This window comes from Diabrotica undecimpunctata, chromosome 5, assembly GCF_040954645.1.
Source record: "Diabrotica undecimpunctata isolate CICGRU chromosome 5, icDiaUnde3, whole genome shotgun sequence".
Taxonomy (NCBI): Eukaryota; Metazoa; Arthropoda; class Insecta; order Coleoptera; family Chrysomelidae; genus Diabrotica; species Diabrotica undecimpunctata.
Window position 1 is genome coordinate 137,916,537 of NC_092807.1, and position 27,321 is coordinate 137,943,857.

At 33.3% G+C, this 27,321-nt stretch overlaps 1 protein-coding gene across 4 annotated transcripts in view; it reads right to left on the minus strand.

The window, feature by feature from the left end:
• RhoGAP71E (Rho GTPase activating protein at 71E) overlaps window positions 1-27,321 on the minus strand; it is a 122,479-nt gene that overhangs the window by 7,601 nt on the left and 87,557 nt on the right. For all 4 annotated transcript variants that reach the window (XM_072532797.1, XM_072532794.1, XM_072532796.1 and 1 more), the window contains one exon: window positions 2,919-3,079. In XM_072532797.1, the coding sequence (XP_072388898.1) occupies window positions 2,919-3,079 (161 nt within the window). The remainder of the gene's footprint in view (window positions 1-2,918; window positions 3,080-27,321) is intronic.

A 27,321-nucleotide genomic window follows, 5' to 3' on the forward strand; every position in this document is an offset into this window, starting at 1 on the left:
TATACGTTTTTTAATTATGGAGAAGAAATAATATTATTGTCCTTTACTATTGTGTTCAGGTTACATGGTTTTGTTCGTACTTCTTTTACTAGCTTGTCTTTGTTGAAGTGTTTATGTTTTTTTAAAGCTCCTTAATTTCTGTGTATCTAGCTTTTAACAGTATTTGAAATATCTAATTTTTCTTCCTGGCAGAATTGGATTAATATATCTGTTCTATTTTTTCGCCCTACCAAACTTAGTTTTCAACGTGACCTTGTCCTACTTTGGCGTCGAAGTCTCCCATAATTAGGAGACCTTTATTTTTCTTGACCAGTCTCATTAACTCTCTTATTTCTTTATAAAACTGAGTCACTTCTTTATCATTCTTTTTCTAACGTCGGTGCGTATATCTGAATTATGTTCAGATCAACTGGATCTGCTTGGACTTTTAGCAACACTGTCCTATCCGAATTCGTTACAAAGTCCTTCACTGCTTTATTACCCTGCCTGTTGACTAAGAACTACTAGGACTACTCCATTATTATCCAAAAACACGTGCGTAACTATTTCTTCAATATATTTTAAATGACCAAATATAATACATCTATATGAAAGATGAACATCCGATCTAAAATAGAAGTTAGAATATGTTGTTTTATTTTCTATTTGAAATAAATAGGCTAAATTAATTGTCTAATCTATAATACATATATACATCAGAAAGACTAAATACAGAAACCACGAAATACTTATACAGAAAAAGAATATCAGAAAAGATTGCTGGGAAGGAAATATTAGAACATCGGGAAAAGCTGGGAAAACTCAAAAATAACATAATTAACGCGAGAGAGGAAAGTAACGAAAACTAACATATCAACAAAGAAAACACCATGGTTTAGAAAGGAACTGAAGGCAAAATGTGAAGAAAAGAAGAAAGCCTTTTTACAATACAGAACACAAAAAACAAAACAGGCATACAACCGCTATAAATGAATACTTTAATCAGACAAAAAGATAACACTGGCAGAGCTTATCAAAACAGATGGAACACGATTTCTACGGAACACAAACAGAAATATGGAGAATGGCAAAGAAAAGAGATGAACGAACTAATAAAAACGATCTGGGCAGACTACTTTCGATCCCTATTTGCTAAAGTTGACTGTAATGGCTCACCAACACCAGAGAATATTGAGCAGGAAGAGGTAAAAGAAGCATTACGGAAATAAAAAAACAGAAAATCACCAGGAGAGAAAAGAATACAGAACAAACTCCTAAGTTTTTAAGGACTGAGCAAACAACTATAAAATTTAATCCAAAAAATAATAGAACAAAACAGAATTCCTCAAGAATGGAGATCCAACATCCTAATACCACTCTACAAAAAGGGAGACAAATCGAACCTGGAAAATTACAGAGGAATTAATTTATTAAACACAACACTAAAATTAACAATCAAAGTGATAACAAATAAACTGAATAAAATTATAACACTAGCAGAAGAACAAGTTTTAGGCCAGGAAGATCATGCACCGACGCTATATTTATAATGAGGTAAGTTTAAGAGCTAGCTGAATGACTAATGTCTATGCCATTAAAAAAAAAGTTCAAGAGAAATCGTTAGAATACAACAAACCCTCATATCTATGTTTCGTGGACCTTAAGAAGGACTTTGACTTGGCCAAATTAAAGGACGTTATCCACTTATTGTACGCAAGAGAGATACCTTTAGGAATACTCAAAACGATCGAAAATATCTACCAAAACGATACAATAAAAGTAAAAGGAGAAAAAGAACTAACTGACCCTATTGAAGCAATGGGATAAAACAGACAAATTCCCTGAGTCCTCTATTGTTAAACCTGATTATGGATGAAATAATAAAAAAGGATATCAAATGGGAGAACAACAACTTAAAATAATATGCGAGCAGACGACGCAATACTACTCTCTCAAAGTGAAGATGATTTACAACGTATGCTGCACCAATTTAATATAACCGCCAGAAAATTTAACACGTTAATTTCCCAAAAAAAAAATACATGTTTATAATAGCAAATCTACTAAGATGTAAATTGGAGCTGGAAGGTCAGATAATAGAACAAGTGATGGAGTCTAAATATCTAGATATCACATTATCTAGCTACGGAAAGCTCTAAACAGAAGTGGAAGATCAAGTGAATAGAGCAAAGAGAGCCAGAGGTTGCTTGAATGAAACAATATGGAGAAATAAAAATATCGGTAAAAAAAAACGAAAGGCAGAATTTACAAAACAGTCATAAGACCAATAAATGACTTACGCGGCAGAAACACGACCTGACACAGAGAGGACAAAAAGGATGTTAGAAATAGCAGAGATAAAAACACTTAGAAAAATTGACACACTATGGGACAGAGCTAGAAGTACAGATACACGACGTAGTTGCAAGGTGGAGAACATCAAGGACTGGGTAAGAAATAGAAGAGTAGAATGGAACGATCATATAAGCTGAATGACAACAAATAGGGTAGTAAAGACGGCAAGCTCCACAATAGGAAGAAAACGAAAACGATGGAACGACAACTTACTGGAGGCACATTGAAAAACAGACAGAGTAACGTGTACAAAAAAAAAAGAAGAAGAGATATTTCATATATAGATTTACTTTAAATTTTTTACTTATTGAGAATATATTACTATTTTATTTTTTTGGCCATAGTTTTTTCGTTGTACTTTTTATATGTTATATATAATTAAATACTTAGTAGATAGTACTTTTTATACTTAAAAAACTATAAGATTTAGGATTTTCATCTTACTGTGCCTTGGGTATAATCTGTTTTTTTTTTAAATACTGACATACTTTATTTGCCCTTGAATTATACAGTATACAATTAATACGTGGTATATTTATCTAGCTCTAACAGTGTGCTACCCAAGCAAGTCTTGCGAAAATTACCTGAAACAGTCCATTTTGCTCTAAAGACACCGAAAGTCGTGTGCAGGACTCCAGTAACTCATGCCCCACTATAATCCCCAACGATGTCAGGCTAACTTGTGGTTGTACTCCAGATTCTAACAAAGTTGGCGTCGACTGACATTCGTCCATTTGGGACATGGCTGTAAATAGATTAATAATTAACATATGGAATATAACTTAATTTCTTACCGCCAAAAATATTAAATTAAACAAATAAGAAATTACGTTAAACCATGGAGTTTATCTATTACGTGTATGTATTAAAAAAGTTTTCCTATTGTACCATATTAAGAAAACTCAAATACCATATATTATTCTATACATATAACTATAATAGAAAGCTATTTAAAAATCATGGTTGTCAATAAAGTAAAAAATAAGACCTATTTCCTTATAAAATAAAAAGTAAAAGACGCGCATTAGTGGCGAAAACGTTGATCAAATGACAACTGGAATGTATTCTGTCACATAACTGAGACGAGGAAAATAATCAATTGGATCTTTCTACATCAAAGAAGCGAAAGAAGGCGTAGAAACAAATTGAAGCACTATAGAAAATAAGATGTGTAAATATATTGGACTGACAATCATTTACGAGTATTTGTAGAAACAAAATCTACTGGAATTAAAATACTTGTAACTGGGGACATAATACATAATAAACTGGGACAAAAAGTAAAAAAATCAAACATTAATGTCGTTTTCAATGTCTTTTGTCAATTGTGATCGTATTCTTCACTTTTTGCTTCGTTGTATGTGCCCCCATCCAAGTATGTCCTCTTTTCTCACCCCCAGTACAGTGGATTAACCATAAAAATATTCAAATTTTGGAAAAGTAGCGATTTATTTCTCAACATAGTTTATTTTTAACTCGATACACTTGACCCAGCGATGCTCCAATTTCTTTAACCCGTCTGAAAAATACGTTTTCTCGAGGTCTGCAAAGTAGGCTTTTGTGTCGGCGATGACCTCCTGTTTCGACTTAAATCTCTGCCCGACGAGTGCATTTTTTAAGTTTGGAAACAAAAAGAAATCACACGGCGTCAAATCCAGAGAACATGGTGGATGGGGCAACAGTTTGTAGCCAATTCTACCAATTTCGCCATGGCGACAGCGGAGGTACCGTCTTCAGAACCCTTTAAGCAGCAGCTGCTAATGACTATTGATACTCATATATATTGCATGTATTTCAGACAAAAACGAATGCAATTAGAAAATGAACAAAAGTAAACTAATAAAAAAGAAATGATGGAAACCTTTAAAACGAAAAATGCTTTTAAATTAGAATCAGAACTAGAATATATATATATATATATATATATATATATATATATATATATATATATATATATATATATATATATATATTAAAAAAAAAACAATTTCGCAAGATATTAGACGTTGTTAAAACGTGAGGTTTGTAGAGAATTCGGTGTTAGAAAATTGGGGCAATTTTCGGAGAAAAACAGAGACAAAAACTAAAAAAATAACAGCCTTCGAAATGCAATGGCGTTATCGCAGGATGATGCGTATCTTAAGGATGCATCGAGTTATCCTCGCAAATGTTAAACCACCTATTTTAAACAGTTACTTACAAAAAATTTAAAAAGGGGCCAAGTAAACTAAAGAGGTTCTAGGAAAGAACAATAATGGAGCAAATTAAAGCAACATTATATGAAACACAAACACCGTCGTGTATATGTATACGTTCACACTATTAGTTAAATCTCTAAAAGACGATGGTATTAAACAAATTTGGAGATAACAGCTAAAGAAAACTTTTCTTTCTGAAAGATTTATTTTGCACATTATTACGGCTAGTGCAAGGAACAGAAGACAATAAGTAAGAAAAGCAAATTGTTAGAGGCAACTTGATCTGGGTAAATATAATAGAGCAAGAGGAGCATCTCAAACGGAGTTAGAGTGATAAATGTGTCTGACCTATTAATGTATCCACAAATTCTAATAAAATTTAAAAGAAATAATAAATTAGACTTACTCACAATCAATTTAATTTAACTAATCAGACGACCAGTTTCGCTTTCTACAATATGCAAAGCATCTTCAGGTCACGATACAAAGTTAAATAAATGCTGAAAATAATAAACCCATATTAGGGTGTTGTCTAATAAAGATAAAACAAAGATAGGTGATATAAATTATATAAATTACAGTAATTATGATAATATTACATGTCTGTGGTTTTTCAAAATGAATAAAATGTTTAAGCAGACAAGGTAAGACCCACAAATTGGTAAATTAGTCTATTAAACTGTAATGAATTAATAAATAAACAAATAAATAAAACATTACTTACATGCCGGTACTCTATTAATTAATGGTTGAAAGAACATGGTTCAAACTATCTTGTATGTTGATTGGAGAACTCAAGTCAATTATTGTAATTGTTTAACAGTAAACGGGGAAGTTCTTGAGGAGACAGATTTTATCCAATGAAGTAGAGATAGGTAAATGTAATTGTTTGTTTGATGAAAGTAATGTTCTATACCATTAAGTTCTTTAAAGTTATTTATATTTATTCTGGAGATATATTTATGAAATGTGTGTTATTTATTGAGATTTTTATTTTTGTTTTGGAAGGTGACAGTTGTGAGACAATGAATAAGAATAGATGTACAAATTGTGTGGGTGTGCAATTATATCAGCTTGTAATTATCAAATTTCTTTGATAAAGTTATGTTGCAATATATGGCAAATGGTTGTAAAGTCCAATATATAAAGTTAAAAATTAAAATTGAGACACTTTAAGACACACAGAAAACACTTAAAAAACGGGGGGACGAAACAGACATTAAATTTAAAAAGGGGAGGATTTTAAAAGAACTACATCTCTTACTTTTATAACATAAAAAACTCATTGTCTCCAAGTAAGAGATGTAGTTCTTTTAAAATCCTCTCCTTTTTAAATTTAATGTCTGTTTCGTCCCCCCGTTTTTTAAGTGTTTTCTGTGTGTCTTAAAGTGTCTCAATTTTAATTTTTAACTTTATATATTGGACTTTACAACCATTTGCCATATATTGCAACATAACTTTATCAAAGAAATTTGACAATTTGTACATCTATTCTTATTCATTGTCTCACAACTGTCACATTCCAAAACAAAAATAAAAATCTCAATAAATAACACACATTTCATAAATATATCTCCAGAATAAATATAAATAGCTTTAAAGAACTTAATGGTATAGAACATTACTTTCATCAAACAAACAATTACATTTCACCTATCTCTACTTCATTGGATAAAATCTGTCTCCTCAAGAACTTCCCCGTTTACTGTTAAACAATTACAATAGTTGACCTGAGTTCTCCAATCAACATACAAGATAGTTTGAACCATGTTCTTTCAAACATCAATTAATAGAGTACCGGCATGTAAGTAATGTTTTATTTATTTGTTTATTTATTAATTCATTACAGTTTAATAGACTAATTTACCAATTTGTGGGTCTTACCTTGTCTGCTTAAACATTTTATTCATTTTGAAAAACCACAGACATGTAATATTGGCATAATTACTGTAATTTATATAATTTATATCACCTATCTTTGTTTTATCTTTATTAGACAACACCCTAATATGGGTTTATTATTTTCAGCATTTATTTAACTTTGTATCGTGACCTGAAGATGCTTTGCATATTGTAGAAAGCGAAACCGGTCGTCTGATTAGTTAAATTAAATTGATTGTGAGTAAGTCTAATTTATTATTTCTTTTACCTTTTGAAATGGACTCACACAAGCAACACATTCATGATTATTCTAATAAAATGGTTTTCCTGATATTGTACCAAACATGCTTATTTCGACGTAGCCCATGTAACGGTTACATCTCGAGACGACGATGATCTGTGTTCGGGAATCTTCAGGACGTATCGACCGGGTGGGAGATCGACGCGCTAATGCAAGCGAATAGAGGTGGACTATTCCAGAATATTCTAGTACATAATAACTTGTATATATAAGCCATTAGCTAAGTTCAGTTGAGAAGATATTATCGTGCTGTAAACTTATAAATAAATATATTTATATAAATTAAAACAGCTCGTTTTATTGAAACATGCTACAATATTTAAGTCGAATTTCGATTAGGCTTTATCTAGAGACACCGAAGCATCAGGTTTGTAAATCCTTCAAAACAATTTTATAATATTACGGCTTATATAACACTGCTGTTAAATACATTTAAACTCCATAGTTTAAGGGTAATTCTAATTTGCACATAACCTTTAAAATATTATTCTCAAAAATGCTTCGAGTTATACACAGGTATTCCATCCCCATGCTGTTGAAGTGTTGGATGAGCCATCTTGATGCAAAACGTCGAACATGTGATTGTTAAAATATGATATATGATATCTACATATCTAGGCCAATTAAGTTAGTTTTTTACTCGGCACAACTATATAGACAAGTTTGACAGTTAAAATGTGTAATATGAGATACTATAAAAAGACTCTCGTCTGGAGATTCGTCAATTTTTTTAGTGAAAATATTTTAAAATAAACAATAAAAACGTCAAATTCATTATTTTGCTCATAACTTAGAAAACTTGCCTATTGAGAGATTTAACGTCAATAGACAACTTTTTCAGCAAAAAAGATACACAAAATAAGATAAATGCTAAACAAACAACAAAATCGCTGTTTTAGTAATAACTTAAATATTTTATTATTGTTAATAATAAATACCACTTTTAAGCTTATAAATACTTACAATAACTCCGTAGAACTTAGTTCAAATTAAATGGCAAATGGGAAGCTGATTAAAAAAACAACTTGAAAAAATAGACAAAAAGGTTCTACAACCCTTAGGAGCTAAGATAGCCCCTTTTTTTCAAAAAGCACTATTACGTTAATTAACAATATATTTATATATATATATATATATATATATATATATATATATATATATATATATATATATACAAGCTATATGCTCCCAAAGAAGCCTAAGCTGTTTTCAGTAGTAATATCCCTAGGACATTGATAACAGACGAGATAATTTCATGACGAGCTTGAGAAATTTGTCATGAAATTATGAGGCATTCATCAATGTCCGAGGGATATTCGGCGGATAATTTTTCGAAAAAAAAAATCATAACTCAACATAACGAAACATTTATTTATTAAAAGTACAGTTAGTGAAAGTACAATTATTAAAATTTAAGTTAACATTAGATTCGTTGCTGTTCTCTACTATAGAAGATCTATTACCACGCATAATATTTATAATCTTGTTGTGGTGTTCTTGATCGAGATTCAAGTATGGTTTTATAGAATTCTGATTGCCATGACCAGTAATTTTTAGCAATTGTTGTTCTTCTACACCACTTTTTGCTAATTCGCACATTCTCATTGCCAAAACGTGACATTTTGTAATTTATTTGGATAAGTTGTCAAACTCGATCGTGTTGTCATAGGGATTGAAAATTGCACTGAATGTAATTATCAGTCTAATGTTGACATGATTCGGTGAAATTGTTCTCAGTTTAGGTCTGCCTCAGAAATCTCAGTTTAGGTCTGCCTCTGGTTCTTTTACCTGGTGTTATCCATCCGTTATAACTCTTAACGGATTGCTCTTCTCTCTTCTCATTATGTGTCCATACCATCTAATTCTTTGTGCTTTTATTGCTCTAACTATGTTCTCTTGACCCATCCATTCTTGTATTTCGTGATTCATCCATTGTCTTGCATCCTCTTCGTTTTCTCCCTTTGGTTCCAGTATTTTTCTGATAATCTTCCTCTCAAAAACTTTCAATTGCTCTTCTTCTTTTGCTGTCAATGTAAATTTTTCAGCAGCATATACTACTATTGGTCTCATTTTTGTGTTTCGGCGTATCTTCTTATCTCTAAACATTTTTTTATTTCTATAAAACGCTGTATCCTCCTTGAATTCTTTTTTTTTTCATATCTACACTTTCATTTCTTCTGTTGACTAGTACTCCCAACTATTTGAATGTTTCCACCTCTTTGAAACTGTGTGCATCTATTGTCAGTTCTGTCATTTGTGTCTTCTTTTTCTGTTTCTTGGAAGGTTTAATGTAAAGTTCCTTAATTCCTTTTTATATGTTGCTACTATGGTTATATCGTCTGCATATCTTAATATTTGTACTGCATTCTTGTTTATAGTTTCTGCTTTTGACATATTTTTTAATATCTTGTCTAGTGATAGAATAAATAGTACCGTTGAGAGCGCATCTGGGAATCTCACATTGTCATTTCTATTGTTCTTATAATTTTATTTGGTATATTACTCTCTTGTAAGTGTTGGATCAATTTTCTTCTGTTTAGTTCGTCAAACGCCTGTTTAAAGTCTAGGAGAAGTATATTGAAGTACATTTATTAAGTTGAGATCCTTGCTGTGCTGCAGTGATCTCAGTTTGGGAACCAAGATGCGGATAGTGAGGTGCTACGTTCTTCCAGTGTTACTATATGGAGTTGAAGCCTGGACACTGACGCAAGCCACTGAAAAACGAATCGAAGCCTTCGAGATGTGGATATACAGAAGGATACTAAAAATATCTTATGTGGACCATGTCACCAACGTTGAGGTCCTACAGCGCATGACAAAAGAAAAAGAAGTGCTTAATTTAATTAAACAACGTAAGCTTGAGTACCTCGGCCACGTGATGCGGAACGAAGAAAAATATAGAATTCTTCAACTTGTTATGCAGGGTAAAGTATTTGGCAGAAGAGGACCGGGACGCCGTCGTATCTCGTGGTTGAAAAATCTCCGACAATGGTTTGGGATGACCTCAGCGGAGCTGTTTCGCAGAGCAGTCAACAAAACCATGATAGCCTTGATGATCGCCAACATCCGGACCGGATAAGGCACTGAAGAAGAAGAAGAATAAGAGAAGTATATGTGTTTCTCCGTCGTGCTCCTATGTTTTTTCTGTCACTTGTTTTAGCGTATATATAGCTTCTATCGTGGATCTTACTTTTCTAAAACCGTACTAGTAATATCCTACTATGCTTTGTTATTTTATTATTGTTAGTCTGTCTCTAATTATATCAGTCATTACTTTATATGTTGCATTCAGCAAATCTTCTTTTTTTGGGATTGCTTTCCTTTCTTCCATTCCTTTGGGTTCCTTTCTTCCATTCTTCGGGCATTGTTTCTTTGCTCCATATATTCAGTATTAGTTCGTAAATCTTTCTGTATAGTGCCTCCCCACCGTATTTTATAAGTTCTGCACATATTCGGTCTTCTCCCGCTGTTTTCCCGTTTTTAAGTTTGCATATTATTTCTTTTACTTCTGTATAGGTCAATGCTTCTTCTTGATCTTGTTCCGTGTTCGTTATTGTTTCTTTCTTCTTCTCTATCCGTTTCTTGATATTATTCTTCCGAAATGCTTTTGTTTGCTAAAAGTTTTGTTAAAAACTTTTGACTTTTCTTATAAAAGATCTGTTAATTGTTGCTAATTAACGTAACAGTCATTTTAAAGAAGGTCTAACTGAGCTCCTAATAATCGTAGGACTTTTTGTTGATTTTTTTTAGTTGTGCTTTTTAACCAGCTTTCCCAATATTTTTTTGCCATTTAATTTGAGCTAAATTCTACAGAATTATTGTAAATGTTTATAAGCGTAAAAAGTGCTATTTATTATTAAATCATTTTGTGTACATAAATGATATATTTTGTAACTTTTTTCATAGGTTATTAGTATTTGTCTTAACAAAGAAAATAGGCTTCGGATTATTGAGATCCATTCAGTCAAATTATCTGGACCAGCCTTATAAATTAGCTCATTTTTCAAAAACTCAACTGGCAAACCAGTCTATACAGTTGTGAGGAAAAAAGGTTTTCTTTTACTAACTTTATTGGTCTAATCCGAGAAAGACATCACAGTAACAAAATACAAGGGGTTTTAGATAAAATGGCGGTCATTCAAAAACAATAGGTACTACTAACAAAATACAAGTATACAAGGTATTCATCTATTTTCAGTCCAATGGTATATAATTTCTAAAAGTAAATGTCCAAATAAATTAACGATTAATACTTGATTTTATTTATTTTTAAATTTTCAAAAGTTAAAAACACCTTGTATAAAGTAAATCTAAGCCAGAAATTGAAATGTCCATTGACAAAAATTATTAAGTCAATGCTAGGAAAAATGAATTATGTAAATTTAAAAACATACGAGGAAACAATGTTCAAAATCTTATCTGTCTGTCAAAATATTGAAAAAGTGTATAATTCATAAAAATATCAATTTTTATGTAAGATGTTTATATATAATCAATAGATAATCATACAAAGAATCTAAAAATATAACATTAAACAACGTGCTTTATTAAAAATCAAAGTTAATGGCGATTTTAAGTTTTATCGGAAATAACAGCTATTTCCAGATATAAATCTAGTATGTGGTCTGCGTAACACAATCTGTACAATTGTTTGCTTCTTTTAAATAGATCCATAGCAATGCCTGATTTTGTTTAAACTTAATGCAAAAAATCTTACTTGGGTTTCCTTTATTAGTTTAGACCAGCGGTCGGGGAACCGGGGTAAATTACCCCACATGGGGTAAAAATTAAATTTTTGGGGGTAAAAATGAAACTTTTGTGAGTAAAAAGTATATATTCTTAATTTGCTATTTTATAAACCTGTTAGTATTTTTTCAACTTAACAATTTAGCGACATATGCAGGCCACGCCATCTTACTCTCCATCACTAGAGTGTTCTCGAGTTATATCTTTGCGTAGTAAAGCACAGTCCCGGCCCCGACTACCTGCTCAGTTCGTGCTATGCCGTCAAGATACAAATACATTGACGAGTCAGAGAGCAAGTTTTTACTAATTAGTTGCTGACAAGATCACCATTTTATCATTAATCATCGATATATCGATCAAGGTAAGCCGCAATTTAAAAATTTAATTCAAGTATTTTACAACTATTATTTTCTGTCTCCCTTAAGATGGCAGCTCCCTTAAGATGGCAGCTAATAGACAAAGAACATACCAAGACGAATTCCTTAATTACGGCTTTACTTAAATAGAAAACAATGGTACAATGAAACCAGAGTGTGTTGTATGTGTGAAGGTACTGACTTCAGAATCTTTCAAAAAAAGTCAATTGAAGAAACATTTACAATTTAGATAATTTGCATTCACACCTGTCTTCAATGAATTCTTCATCAGATTCTGAAGAAGATGTGTCATGATAGCGTTGACATGTAATGAAATAGAAAAAAAAACCAAGGTTCTGGATTCATGAAATAAATCTAAAAAGGGAAACATACGGAGAATTTTACCAGTTTCCAAATTTACGCAGTTTCAATTAACAATTCGTCAAACATAGTTGAGAGATTAGGCACACCACTGAAAAAAATACTAAATGCTAAATTCCACATTCAAACTCTCGATGCAGACTGTCGGGTATCGACAATTTTTACCTCTTTCAGTATGGCGTGCCGTTGCCGGCCTAAAGGCGGGTTGACACGATCCAGGTGTACTTGGTTAAAGTTTGCTTGGACGTTGCGCGCGCAACACTTGAAAGCTACTTTGATCATGTCACCTGTTCATCCAAGTACACTTGTATCAACAGGTTCAATGCAAGTTAAGTAGGATGCTGGCCAACTTCCTTGGATCCAAGTAGTGCGGTATGGTAAAATTAAAATGGACTTGGTGTTGAAAAATCTAAAACGAGAAACGAGAACACAAAAAGAAAATGGTCTGAAAGGGAGAGTGTTAGATTCATGGAGTTATAAGAAGTTGAGGAAGCATTATGAAATGTACGGATGCTAGAAGTACGGCATTTTTTCTTTTGTATTCCTTTTTTCTGGATTTCAAGCTCATGTATCAACATATCGGCAACCACTAGAACACCTTCCACAATCACTTGACTTGACATCCAAGTCATTTAGCCGTGGCAACCAACTTGGCACAAGTGCACTTGTACAAGTCCGCTTGGGCAAGTTAGAATCCAAGCATTCTTGGATCGTGTCAACCCGCCTTAAGCCAACCGATCATATCTTAGCCGAGTCGAAGCAGTGCGCTGATGCCTATTTAAATGCTTGTAGAGCAATACCATCAGCACAGTCGGGTCGAGTCGAATCAGTGCGCATCCTGGTTGAGGCATAGATTTGAGCATTATCAACTCGAGCCCTAAGACTTTGTAGAAGCGTCACTTGAGGTCATAATATAATTTGTTAAAAAGACTGGGCTGGACGGACAACTTTATTCTAGGGATGAGCCACAATAGGCGTCTTAGGTCAAGAGTAAGGGTGGTTTAGCGCTCACTCATATTGAACCTAACCTAACTTAACTCATATAGACAACTGACAAATACTTAGCAGAGAGCTAGACATTCTAGTTTCGTCGTTGTTTTTCTGCTGTTTTACTATTTTTGCCAGTATATTTACTCGCTTTTCTGTTTGTTTAATATTTATATGTACGTGTATTTTCTGATTTATTTCTTCCGGCTTCAGTAATTCTTTTATTTATCTATTTTTCCACAAGGTGTTTATTTTTCCATTAAATATCATTTCACTTCATATATTATGTTTTACAGAAAACACTTACAAGTGTTTTCTTATCTGTAACAATTTGTTTATCGTCAAAATATTGTGAAATAATCTGTACATCTTATCACTTCTCGAGATGAAAGATCCAAAAATAAGCTTAAATTTACAATGTCATACATTTTCTAAGAATACTTAGAATTAGTGTGTAAGATACGAGGATTATTCGATAACATATAGGTACGTTGTCATGTAGTAAGGATGGATGATGATATACTTTCAACAGGAAGGAGCCTAAATGGTAAAATGCAACGCACAAGACTAAAAGACAGAAGAATAAAGCGGTAGCAGATTACCGGATTTATGAACTTGAGGATTGGCGCGGAACAGTCAATGTTGGAAGGGCAAAATTACAAGAAAGACACCAAGGTTCAATGTAGTCTGTAGCCCCATTGGAATACGGTATACATCAACACAAATAGTGCAAATTCAGCGTTTTGGCATTTTATAAATAACCATACCAATCTCAAATTGAAAAATTTGACAGTACAAACTCAATTAGTTTGTTTTTGATAGTACACCAATGGAAATGTATAGTATGATTTTGTAAATAATTAAAAAACCTGAGTTGAGGGTACCGATAAATCACTTTCCTGGGAATGGGGTCGACATCAAATGAAATCAAAACAGATTTGGATTCGAAACTATTGGAATGCATGCATTATTGAATAACTTAGCGTAAATCATAGAATCAATTCACATAGCCAAACCCCTTTTTAAAGATGGGTAGCCATCTTTATCCTAAGCGATACATCGCTCGAAATCAAAATAAAGTATAGTTTTATAAAGTGCTACAAATACTCCACACTTTTTGTGTGTAGTTGAAGCATGGACGCTAAATAGACCTCAGCTATTTTTTCCAGCCTACATAGACTCAAGCCATTTCAAATCTGGGAATATCGACGAATGTTGCGAATACCTTGGACCTTCTCTTTCTACCGCCATTACAAACTGAACTTTATAAACTCTTTTCATCTTCGACCCGTTTGCCAGCGTCTGCTTCTAAAACATTTCTGTTAAAATCACGAACCATCCATTAAAAGAAATGGCAGGTGAATATTTTTTTGCGTTAACCCTCAAAGGTAAAAATAGTGAAATCTGGGATCCAGAAGCGAAGGGTGCTGAGGATTACCAAGGGGGACACAAATTGATCATTACACAAGCTTTGTTGGGACTCGAAGCCCAAGGAGGTGAAATAAATGTAGTTCAAGTAAAAGCTATGGCGTGGAAAGACTCTGTTAAAATTCCTATTGCCACACTAAACAGACGCCACCAACTTGGAAGTTTTGCATCGAATGGGTAGAGAATAACGACATATATTAGAAATGTAAAGAAATAGCAAGATGCAGTGATATAATATCCCTTATAAAATATACAGAACACCTACCAAAAGCGGAGAAAAGTATCAGGAAGAAACACGGAAATATGAGTGGTGCAAACCAACTGCAGTGGTTGAATGGTGTAGATGGGGCCTGAAGGAATATTGATGCGGCAAATTGGAAACTACTGGCAATAGACAGGAACGACTAGTGAAACAAACTATGGAAGATCAAGTCTCAACTAGATTTGTAGTACTGCTGATGATGAGACAAAAAAAAATTGCATATCTGTCAAAAAGTGCTGAAATGATATAAAAATCATACCGATACCAGGAAAATAATCAAAGTTAAAATATATCTTTTAAATATGGAAATGATAAATTGATAGTAAGAAATTTAAAATTTATTTTAAGTATAGAAATGGATATTTCAAAAAGGTATATGGAGCCTTTTATGAACAAGGCGTCTGGGAAATAAGAATTATGGAGGATGTTACCTGGTATTTGAGATAAAAAGCAGACTAAGATTGGTAGACTACATGGAAAATATACGACAAAAACGATCAGTGCCAAAACTAATTCTACCGAGGAAATCGGCAATAGAATACATCGAGGAATATACCGTCTTCATAGCAACGATGTTATTGAAGCAGATCTCAGGAAGCTGAGAGCCGTAAGACAGCATAAAGTACCTGAGGATTGATTTTTTGAGGCAGATAGCCAGTAGGCTCAGATCCACAATGGGCTGTAGCTGCGCGGAGTAATACTAGTAGTATTTTGGGTACAAATATTTCATATTCTATATCCTTTTTGCCAGATATATTGTTCCTACAGAGCTGCCCACATCGCCGTTGTTTAACTAAAATGAAAACTTGTCATTTTGTGTTTATATTTTTAAATTCAGAACAAAAGTTTATAGGTTATCTTTAAATAGGTACACAAAAATTAAATACAAGGTTATTATCAGAGACTAATAATGGTTGTTAAAGAACATATTTTTCTGGCTTAGGTTTTACATGCTCATCATGGTACACGGATAATTAATTGTAAGGTTCATATATATAAAAAATGTGTCTATAAGGGAATATTGTTGCTTGCAAATAAGAACTGTCTCATAATTACTTGCAAAAGCACGTCTATTGACTTGATATTTGTTGTAACTTTTCGTCAACAACAGTACCTAAAAATTTTATAAGATAAAAGACCTAATAAAGAAGATTTTCTTATGTGTTATAGCGTGCAAATTGGATAGTCTCTTTTAATTGTTATTTAGTATAAATAAAACGTGTTTTTTGTATAAACAAGTTTTTTTTTGGAACTTATTGAATTCAAAAGTTGAAAAATGCCATTTAGACAAGGCACAAATCTCGGGTTCGTTGAGAAAAATATTCCCATGAGATTTTTTTGCATAATCACGTTCATGAGATACCTCAAAATAAGGTTCAAGAGGTCGCCCAGGCGAAAAGTTGTTCAATGTTTGTTAAGTTGACAAACCTACAAATGTAGTGATTGTGAAAACATATACAGTATGATGCAAATGTATGGAATAAATTCATTATTTCGGAAACAGACGAATTAAAAAAAAATCTTAAAACACAATTTTAATTTTTGTATGGCCATCAACTGCCTAAGATGTGTTGGACATTACGTCATCAGTGTCAGCATAATGACGTAATCGACGATTTTTTTTTTAAATACAAACCAATGTCACGCGACAGCTCATTTGAAAGGTCTCCTTATCGCCTTTGCAACGATATAATCATTTGAATATTTATTTCTACAGAGTTAACCAACACTGTTGGTTTATTAATACAATTAACTTACAGTAAATGTTTACTTAAATTAAATTACAACAAATGCTCAAATTGACGACCTTCAGCAATAATACAATGTGAAAGATGGGCAATAAATTCTTTCCTAACGTTTTCGATAACTTCAGGTGTTATTTGTGCAATTTCCGTTCTGATGCGCTCCTTCAACTCTTCTACATTATTCAGTCGATTTTGATACACTGTTCTTTAAATATCCCCACAAAAAGTCTAATGGAGTCTAATCTGGAGACCTTGGTGGACATTCGATGGGCCCCCTTCTACCTATCCACCTACCTGCGAAAACGTTATTAAGGTAATTTCGTACCTCAACGCCGTAATGTGGGGGATCTCCATCATGTTGGTACCACAAATCATTTCTATTTGGAAATAGCTGATTCAGCTGTGGCAACAGATAATTCTGAAAAAATTCTAGATAACGAGAAGCAGTTTACCTTCTCAGGATATTGTGTCCTATACTCTTCCATCCAATGTGGATTTTCACTTGCCCAGTATCGATATGTCTGGCGATTTACGTGACCGTTCAGCATAAAAGACGCTTCATGAAAAAAAAGTAGCCTTTGTATGAAACCCTGATCTCCGTTACATTTTTCCATAACGGTTTCGCAGAATTTGATTGTTATATCAAAGTTATCTTCTAATAGCTCCTGGACCAGATGTACTTTGTATGGATGCCACTTCTCCTTTTTTTAGCACTCTTACAACAGTTGATTAGTGGACATTATTATCTAGTGCAACCTGCCTAGAACTGGTATGGGGATTTTCTTGAAACGCCAGTACAACGTCCAGTTTCTTGGGTTCGGATATTCATTTTCTACCACTTCTGGGAAGATCTTTAACATGGCCCGTTTCTCTAAATTTTTTTTTTCAGTTTTACTTACTGTTGATTGAGTAATTGGTTCGCGATTAGGGTATTTAGCATTAAATAAATTACGAACTTGAGTCTTTAACTAGCTTGAGTCCTCACTTTATCTCCATAACCAATCATGATCAAAATCTCGCTTCGTTCTGTATCTGTTAGTTTCATTTTTGTAAATGCTGTCATTAATGTTGTCAAAAAACTGAAAGAGTAAAAATTTGACGTCTATTAGTTGACAGATTCACAGATCATTGACAAATAAAGACGAGTCAATGACAATATTGATTTAAATATTTTTGAAAAATAACTTGGAACACTTACTACAATAATTAATTTCAGATTATAATGTAGCATTATTTGTTATCAATGCATTTTTTTTCGGAACCAGCCAAAAACACTATTTTGTTTTATTCCCAGTGGCGTTCCTTAGTGTATTTTAGTTCAGCGAAAGAATATTTATTGTAATTCCATGTTACTTAACAAAGTTCATAATTTTGGCGAATCCAGTAGAAATAAATATTCAAGTGATTACATCGTTGCAAATACAATAAGGAGACCTTACAAATGAGGTGTCGCGTGACCTCGGTTTGTATTTAAAAAAAAATCGTCGATTACGTCATTACGCCGACAATGATGACGTACAGTCCGTCCCAAACCCTTCTTTCAGTGCGTCATAGTTGATCGAATTCTCTCTAACGCATTAAGCTAGAAGTGACAGAAAAAAACGTGAGTCTGTGATTATTATACATAGAACTTAGAAAATTATGTATTGTTCACGGATATTTGCATATTTGGAGTTTAGAATACGCTAAATAGATATCCAATCAATGATGCGCATAAATATAATTTGACAAAATCGATCGTGACAGTACCTACTTTCACAACGTCAACTGACAAAATGATAATTGTCATTCCAGGTTAGTATTTTCAGACATTTTACAGTAAAAATTTAATTTTGTATTTATTGTCATAAAAATATTTTAAATATGCCGAGATACACCGAGAAAGATATACCGAGATAGTACTAAATTATTTTCAATTAGAAAAAGAGGCTGGGACAACTTTATTACCAGTTTTTGCCGTTCGTAAAGTAAGTTTTAAATTATTCTAAAAAATAATAATAGTATTTTAAAAATACTATACATTTTAGCGTGTTGCCGAGGCCTTAGGAGTTTCGTTACCAACAGTAAGACGATTGGCAAATGAAGGCATTCAAACATATGCTAGCTATTCTGTGGCAATGAGTGCTTCAGTATGTGATAATCTAGGCCCTTCATTAACCAATAAATATGAACGTGTTAATGGAACTCGTGTATATTAGAACTATTTAAACTATTTCCACTATTTAATGATACATTTTCAAAAAATTAAACTATTGGCTGCAACAGAAACTTATAGCAAAATTACTTATCCGAATATGACTGATTTCAATCAATGCAAGTAAAATTTTTATCTGGCAGTCAACTCTTTCTTAAAAAAGATTCTAGGAGGAAGCGTTATTTTAAATACACAAACATTCCAATTCCATAGTGTTTGTACTAAATAATAATAAATCCATAAATCAATCTTAGCTAATTAAGCACTTCCCTTGGAATGTATAGAATAGGATATAATATGACAAACTGCGGTTCCAATATAATGCGCAATAAAAATTTATATACAGGACGAGACCTCTAATATGTAAATTAAAAAAAATTTAATTGTTAAAGATTTTATTTCACATTACCTTTTCACATTTAGCTGATTACGATCCTGCAACTGTCAGATTTAACTAAAATGTCATGCAATAATTCTCGACATTCTTAAAATCCTATATGACGTCAAAATTAGTGACGCACTGAAAGAAGGGTTTGGGACAGACTATAATGTCCAACACATATATATCAGTTGATGGTCATTCAAAAATTAGAATTGACGTGTTTTAAAATTTTTTTTAATCGTCTGTTTCTGAAATAATGAATTTATTCCATACAATTGTATGTGGTTCGTAAGTAAAGAATAATTAAAAGAAATAAGCCAAATGTATCTTGGTTATAAACAATCAATGACACGTTCCATTTATAACCTCGGTGTCCCCTCTCTATCTCTACTGTATGCAGCTTCCCAATGAATCCTGAATAATAATTATTATGTAACCAATACTAAATATAGCTTATTGTACCACAGACTACATCAAAAAATGAAAAGATTCTGCTTTAAGACAAGTGGCTTGTAATTGTCTTCAAGGTATTCATTTAGCTATCTTAGACATTTGTTTGTTAAAATTTTAGTCCATATGTCATTGTTTGCCAGTGTTTTAGTTCTATGAATTAGGAAAAATCATAAAACTTCTGACCGAAAACTCTACTGAGCTGCCGAAAGCATAAAGAGCTGTGGAGCGTTCAAATAAATATAATTAGTGGTACCGATAATACATGTACCTATTATATTTTTATTTATGTATTCACAAATATGATCAGCAAATCGGCAGTAATAGGTATACTCAGTGACATTAGAAATGTTACACCCAGAAGGAATAATTTCTTGAACTTAATTTTTTGGCAACAGAATGACTAAAATTAACGTTTTATCTTTAAATTCTTTTGTGAAGAAACCGATTTGTGAAAACCGATTCGTATAGAAATTTTTAGTTAGCATTCCTCAGTCTAATTGTATTCAGTGTAAGAAAATGAATTGTAGCGTTAATTGTATACGGCAATGACGGTTATGCTTGTCTGTCGTGTGTGGACAAAAGAAGGTAGAGGAACACGAAGAAGGTCAACCGAGGCGTACCAAAGAGCGTCAAGATAGGCGATTTATATTACTGGTTTTGCGAGACCGTTTTGCTAATACTCGTCAAATTGCTGACCAATGGTTTGGAGTAGTAGGTTGTTAGTATGTGTACACTATACCGTCCCATTCGAGCCTTTGGACCGGACCACTATCATCAACGTTTGAATTGGTGCAGAGAACGACAGCATTGGGTGGCAGAATGGCGTAATGTAGCATTCAGCGATGAATCACGATTCTGTTTAGGAATGTATGATAGTCCTAGGATGGTAAGACGCCGCCGTGGAGAGCGACGAGATATCGGGTTTGCTGTTGAGAGGCATGTACACAGGACAGTTGGAGTAATGGTTTGTGGGGCTATTGCCTATGGTAGCCGATCACCACTTGTGTTTATTCGAGGCAATATGACAGCTGCGTGTTATGTTGATGATATCTTACAAACCACTTTACTGCCTTATCTCGACGGTCGTCGAGACGTCCTTTTTCAGCAAGACAACGCGCGTCCCCATATTACTCGTCAAACTATGGATTTTCTCCAAGAAGCTAGCGTTAATGATTTGCCGTGGCCGCCCCGTGCTCCGGATTTAAATCCTATCGAACATGTATGGGATATGATGGGAAGGAGACTGTCCACTTTGCACCATCATCCACAGACTCTGGCACAGTTAATACATGAAATTTAAGTTGCTTGGAACGAGGTGCCACATGCAGACATCGATAATCTCATTTTGTCAATGCCTAGACGTATACAGGAATGTATCCAGCTACGGGGTCGCCAACACATTATTTGTTTTTTATTACTTGTTAATAAAAATTCTTGCCAACGTTATCGTTTCATTCTTGATGTAAATATACCATGTTGCCAAAAATTAAGTTCAATAAATTATTCCTTCTAGGTGTAAGACTTCTAATGTCACTGAGTATAGTTTAAAATTATATTTTCACATACAGTTTTATACGGTTGGAGTGAAATTTTTGTGTTTATCTTTAAAATTTAATCAACCCTGACAAAAAAAGTAAATTTTAACAATCTGGACAAATATTAGCAGATGATTCCAATATACCGACCACCAAATGTTTGCGTTAATATGTGCTAACTTTAAAAGCAAGATGAAACCCAAATATGTTTTTAGCGAAAAACCTTACACTTTGGAAATTGTTTTGCAAGTAGAAATCAAATGCAGTAATAATCAGTCAGCGATATCAGTTTGTTTATATATTGTTTACTTTAACATTTGTTAATAATGTTTTTAAAGCACTATACTTAAAAAAAATCGTTTACTCACCTTTAGTTAATGTAACTTGGTTACTCCCATTTGGAAATTTAACAAGTACATAAAATATTAATTTAATTTACCTCCAAATTGGCGTTGAAAGGTATATAAAGATTATTGCGTATGCAATACCTAAAATACCTAAATAACCAACAATCCAGAATATGATTTTGTGACAATAAGATATACTAAACAACTCCTAATCAATAGCTCATCTGTTTTAACATAAGCCGTAAAATGGGATGAATAGAAACAGTGGGGTGAATAGTAACAAAACTTCCAAAATTGTTTTATGTCACATTTCAGGGGGTAAAAGTAGTGGTAAATGGGTAAATTTCTGGTTGCAAGTTGATGAGAACACTCTAAATTTGAAGGGAAAAATAAGTTTATGTGGTTTGCAGCATCGAGAGTCAGATTTATTGCAAGAATAACACGTTTTGTTTTAAGTAGATATTTCGTCATCTTCTAAACTTTACATGTAAGTATTATATGTCCACAAATCCAAAACCCTTTATTTTTTTGTTTTATTAGTGGTAAATAGAAACGAAATATAATAATAGTTTAGGATACCTATTATACTTGACAAAATATCAAATATACTTGTTTACTTTCAGCATGCCAAGGAATTATAAACCTGTGAAATAGAAGAAAATACAAGATCCAGAGGTTCTATAGAAGATAGCCAATGGTCTCAGTCTCAGGAAAGCAGAGAGTAAATATGGCATATAGTATTCTTTATAGACATTTCAGAAAGAGTGATCAGCTACAAAAGAGAGGGGGGCAAACCGCTTTGACTGAAGAGGAGGAAGAAACTTTGGTGAATCGGCTAATTATTTGCAGTGAATGGGGCTATCCCATTGAGTCGTTTACTTTGAGACTTTCAATTAAAGATTCGCTTGACCGCCAAGGCAAAACCATAAAGTAATTTACCTGGTCGGGAGTTTGTCTACTCTTTCTTGAAAAGGCACCAGGCTAGCTTCCGATTATGCCAAAACATAAAACGAGCCAGATCAGCTATCTCTATGTAAACAATTAATGAATAAAAGTGAAACTGGAACAAACCATGAAGTGGAGATATCCAGGAGTGGCTAGTATACCTGTTGAATACAAAGCACGTGGTGTTCGTGTGTATTAAGGTATAAAAAAAGTGCTTATTACAAGCTTAAATTTTTATTTTAAGAAGATCTTTTCGGAATTAAATCATTCCATCATCAGTTAACTAAAAGAGAGAGTAAAAATACCAATATTAAAAAACACAAGTTAAAATTTAAATATATAGAAATAACACGTTGGTTTTTTACTACTTACATAAAAAGTTGTTAAAAACATTGTATGGCCACATAAAAACATTGGAAGGACATCCGTATTAAAATATAATCGTCATGGTATTTATCAAGGTAAATGCAATAGACTTAACTTATTGATTATTAAAAACTGAAAATGGGGGCATCTTAAATGACCCCCTGTAGCTGGTGAGGTTTTTTCGACTTACATTACCTCTGATCTGTGCTGGAGTCTTGGGCTAACTGATATAAAGATGGTATGAAAAATCAGTTAGTACCCATCAATGTCAAGTGGAATGATGTAGTAGGAGCAAAAGTCATTGTGCGTAAGTTTGTGAATAGGCAGTTTTTAGTGAAGAATTGTGTTTTGTGTGTAGTAAGATCAATAGCAATTTTTGGTATTTTAAAAAAGTGGTAGAATGTAAAACAATGAGTGACTGCGATGTAAAATAAATTTGGTATACCAGAGTATGGCAAAATTTAAGTTAGGTAGTTGAAATTAATAAATCATTTTAAAGGCGGTAAAAAGAATGTTATTACCTAATTGTTTCCTTGTATGAAGTAGGTATAGATAAAAGTTGGTTTGAAATTTGTGGAAGATGAATCGAGGAAAAAGAAATAAAAGAAAAAGAAAGAAAAGGAAATAGGAGATGAATGTAAAGATGTAAGCTGGGGATACTGAAACTGATTGTGATAAGAGATTGATAGATGTAGCGTGAGTATTTATAAGAAAACCTGTGTGATTAGTTAGATGGTAGTTATTGGAGAGGATGGGAAATGGAATATTGGTAAAGGGATGTTAGTGTATTAATGGTGACAAGAATAGAGTTAGTTATGGCGGATTGGTATTTTTACTCTCTCTTTTAGTTAACTGATGATGGAATGATTTAATTCCGAAAAGATCTTCTTAAAATAAAAATTTAAGCTTGTAATAAGCACTTTTTTTATAACTAAATACACACGAACACCACGTGCTTTGAATTAATGAATACTTTGACAGACTTGGAGTAGAACTGGTTAAGTTCTACTTTGGTCATTTATAATTTTATATTTACATTAACGGTGGAAAAACGGTGTCTGTTTCTATTCACACTACTCAATGGGGTGAACAGAAACAGGATGTTTCAATTTTTTTCCTTGTACTTAAAACAAAAAAACAATGGTGTAGGTTTTTAGAGGACTGCTAGGCATATAAACCAAGGTAGCTTTCAATCCCTTACATATCATAATACTTTACGACATTTATGTTCAAAGTTGAAAACTGTTTCTATTCACCCCATTTTAAGGTAGTTACCGCATATTTCAATTTGAACTACTTTACAGCTTTTTGGAAGGTGGTACACATAATAAGGATCTCTATTCTAAAAAGAAAAAACACCGAAATATTGTTGGGATTTCCCTGAATCCTACAGACAGATTACAATTTAGGACTTTTCAAACACCATAACTTTACTGTATGTAGATGAAAACAAATTAGTAACGTGAATTAGCAATGACAAGGGGTTGAGAGAGGCTACATAGATAAATTTTTAGTAAGGAAAAGAAAAAAATCAATCATTATCCTTGGTTTAACCATAACCTAAGGGATCTATTAAACTATCCTAGACTATGCGAACGAAAACTTACTACTTAAGTCGAAAAACACATTTTCCTACGTTTTAAATATAGAGACTCAACGTCAGTCCTCTGGAAACCTAGGGATTCTACAAAACAATCGGATTAGGATCGGCCATAATGACCATTAATAAAAGAGAACATTCTGAGTCCTTATTCGAAAATGGAGATTACGTCTGGGTAAAGCCAAAGTTACCAGCCAACTGAGTTGAAAGACCAGGAAGTGATATCAATTCAAGCTGTCACGATGTCAAAAAGTTAAAGCAAGTTTGATAGCAATCTTTGTACATTAACCACGAATTACACACCCATTTAAAAGATTTCGGTTAATAAATGACCTATGAATTTTTACGTATTATTTGAAAATAATATGTGAGGTTGAAGATTTGATATAAAAACCAATATTATTGAAGGATCTAAAGGTAATGTAGATAGAGTTCAAGATAATTATGTGTAAGCACTTAAAACACCAACTGCACGAATCAGACAAGTCAAACACACGGATGGAAAGGAATTCAAACCTAGATTATTCAGCGTCAGAAACAGGGAAGGAGAGAGCATTGAAATCATGATTAGATACTGGAAAGATGGACAGAAAACTTTCAGAAGACCTGGAGAGGAAGGCATTGCTTTCTAGCTTCTAAAACATGTAACACAAAAATTGACGCATTGTATGTGATAGTAGTCTGGTAGCATTGATTTTGAGACACGTACAACTACCAGAGTACTGAAATGGAATTGGACTTATTCACAAGAGATGAAAATAATATATGACAAATACAGAGAAATTACTCTCCTTAATGTGACCTACAGAACATTGACCTACATTTTTTATGGTCTGCTATCGGAAAACATTATATAAATATCAGTGTAGATTTCTCAACACTCTTAAGAGTCGAGTGCACGGTTAGGGTGCAGAACGAAATGTCAAGACTCTTCCAGACTCAGATAGATTACACGGAGATATGTCGCCAGAAGTGACCAATCACGCCGCAGATTGTCAGTCTGGCCGGCCAATAACAAACAGTTTTATTAACTGCTTTGTTATTGGCCTTCCTAACCGACACAGCGTTCCACTAGACCAACGACGGTTAAGAGTAAATAAAAGCCCCAGGTGGACTTTGAATTACTCCTCAATCGGTGGCCTAGCTGAAGTAGCACTTCGTCGCCAAAAACATTCGACAGAAATAATAAAAGTCCCTCGCGAGAGGTAGCGGTACGGAGTGAATGGCCGTCGAAGAGTCAACACTCTGCCGACGTTCCTATATATCTCGAGGAGTGTGAACTTGGCCACACATTGAGGCGCGAAGGGCAGGAATCTCTGTGGGATTCAAGGCATACACTGTGCTCAGAATACTAGACAAATTATTCATGTAAGACAAATATATCTTATTCACGTAAGTTGCTGACCACAGAGCCTCCGGTAAGCTTCTCGCCGAGTGGAAGCCGAGATCACATAAACTCCACGAGCAAGAGGATGAAAGCGAAAAACCTTCGCTCTTCCTCCAGAGCGGCGGTCAGAAATCATCAAGAATCTCCGAATACTTCGGAGGATGGTCCGACTGTACGACAGACAGGCTATCATGCATCATATTCAACGTTGCTTTGGAAAAAGGTATAAGAGAATCTGGGATAATTATTAAAGAAAGTAAACAAATACTATCGTACGTCGATGACATCGACGTCATAGCAAGAAGGAAGGCGAACTTTATCCAAGAGTTCACAGCGCCGGCAACAGCAAGAAAAATAATGGGCTGCAGGTCAATGTAATAAAAATGAATTACATGAAAGTTGGAAGGGAGACACAAGCAGAGAGCTATGTATAATCAAACCTGTCATCATCTACGCTTCAGAAACATGAACTTGCGACGAAAATCAATGACGCAGGCGCTATAATTTTGAGGTATACCACCTTTACGGTAAACCTGATGGTATTAGATTCATCAAAAAACATAGGCTGCAGTGGCTAGGCTAGCTCGAAGAAGAAAAATGTCCAGAGCACGATTTAAGGACCATGTAATTCAATTCACGTACTGTCTTCGTGATTCGTTATAAATTTTATTACGAAGTAATACTTAAAAATATATCAGATATTGCCGATAATCTGAAAATTTTAATTGAAAATTAAATTTTTTTTTAAATGCAAGAATATATACAAATATTATTCTTTTACTTTTATGGTTTTCGAATTATTCATGATCGGCACCGTTTTCGAGAGATTCAATTAACTATTTAAATTGAATTAACCCAGTAGGTCCACCACTTTATTTAAAGCATTGTCAGGTATGTTACGATAAAACGAAACTATTTCCTGTCGACTTTTTTCCATAATTTCTATTTGTAAAGTAACAGTTTCAAAAGAATGTGAATAATTTCCGGAACTCATTAGATACTAAAATCGTTTCTAATATTTTGAAATGTGGTTTAGCAATTAACTAACAACATTATTTACCATTAATTATTCAAGCGTTTATTTCTACACAATAAACCATTTTTGTACAGTGAAACTTCTCCATAACCGACACCAATGGGGAAAAATAATTGTCCGTATTGTAGAGTTAATGCTTAATCAATTGAAATAAAAAAGGTTTCCATTCGCTTGATCTTTAATTATTCATTTTCGTACATATTTGCATAAGCATATACACAAATAAAACAAATCAAATACTAATGTAAAAAAGGTAGGTATTACTTCTTAAAAACGTGGACGTTAAATATTTGAGCGCAAAATACTAAGGAAGATATTTGGACCAACCCAATGCAGAGATGGTTCGTCGAGAATTAAAGTGAACCACGAGCTGGATGAACTAATGCAGAGCGCAGATATTGTCAGATTTGTAAAGTCACAAAGACTAAACTGGCTTGGTCACCTAGAAAGAATGCCA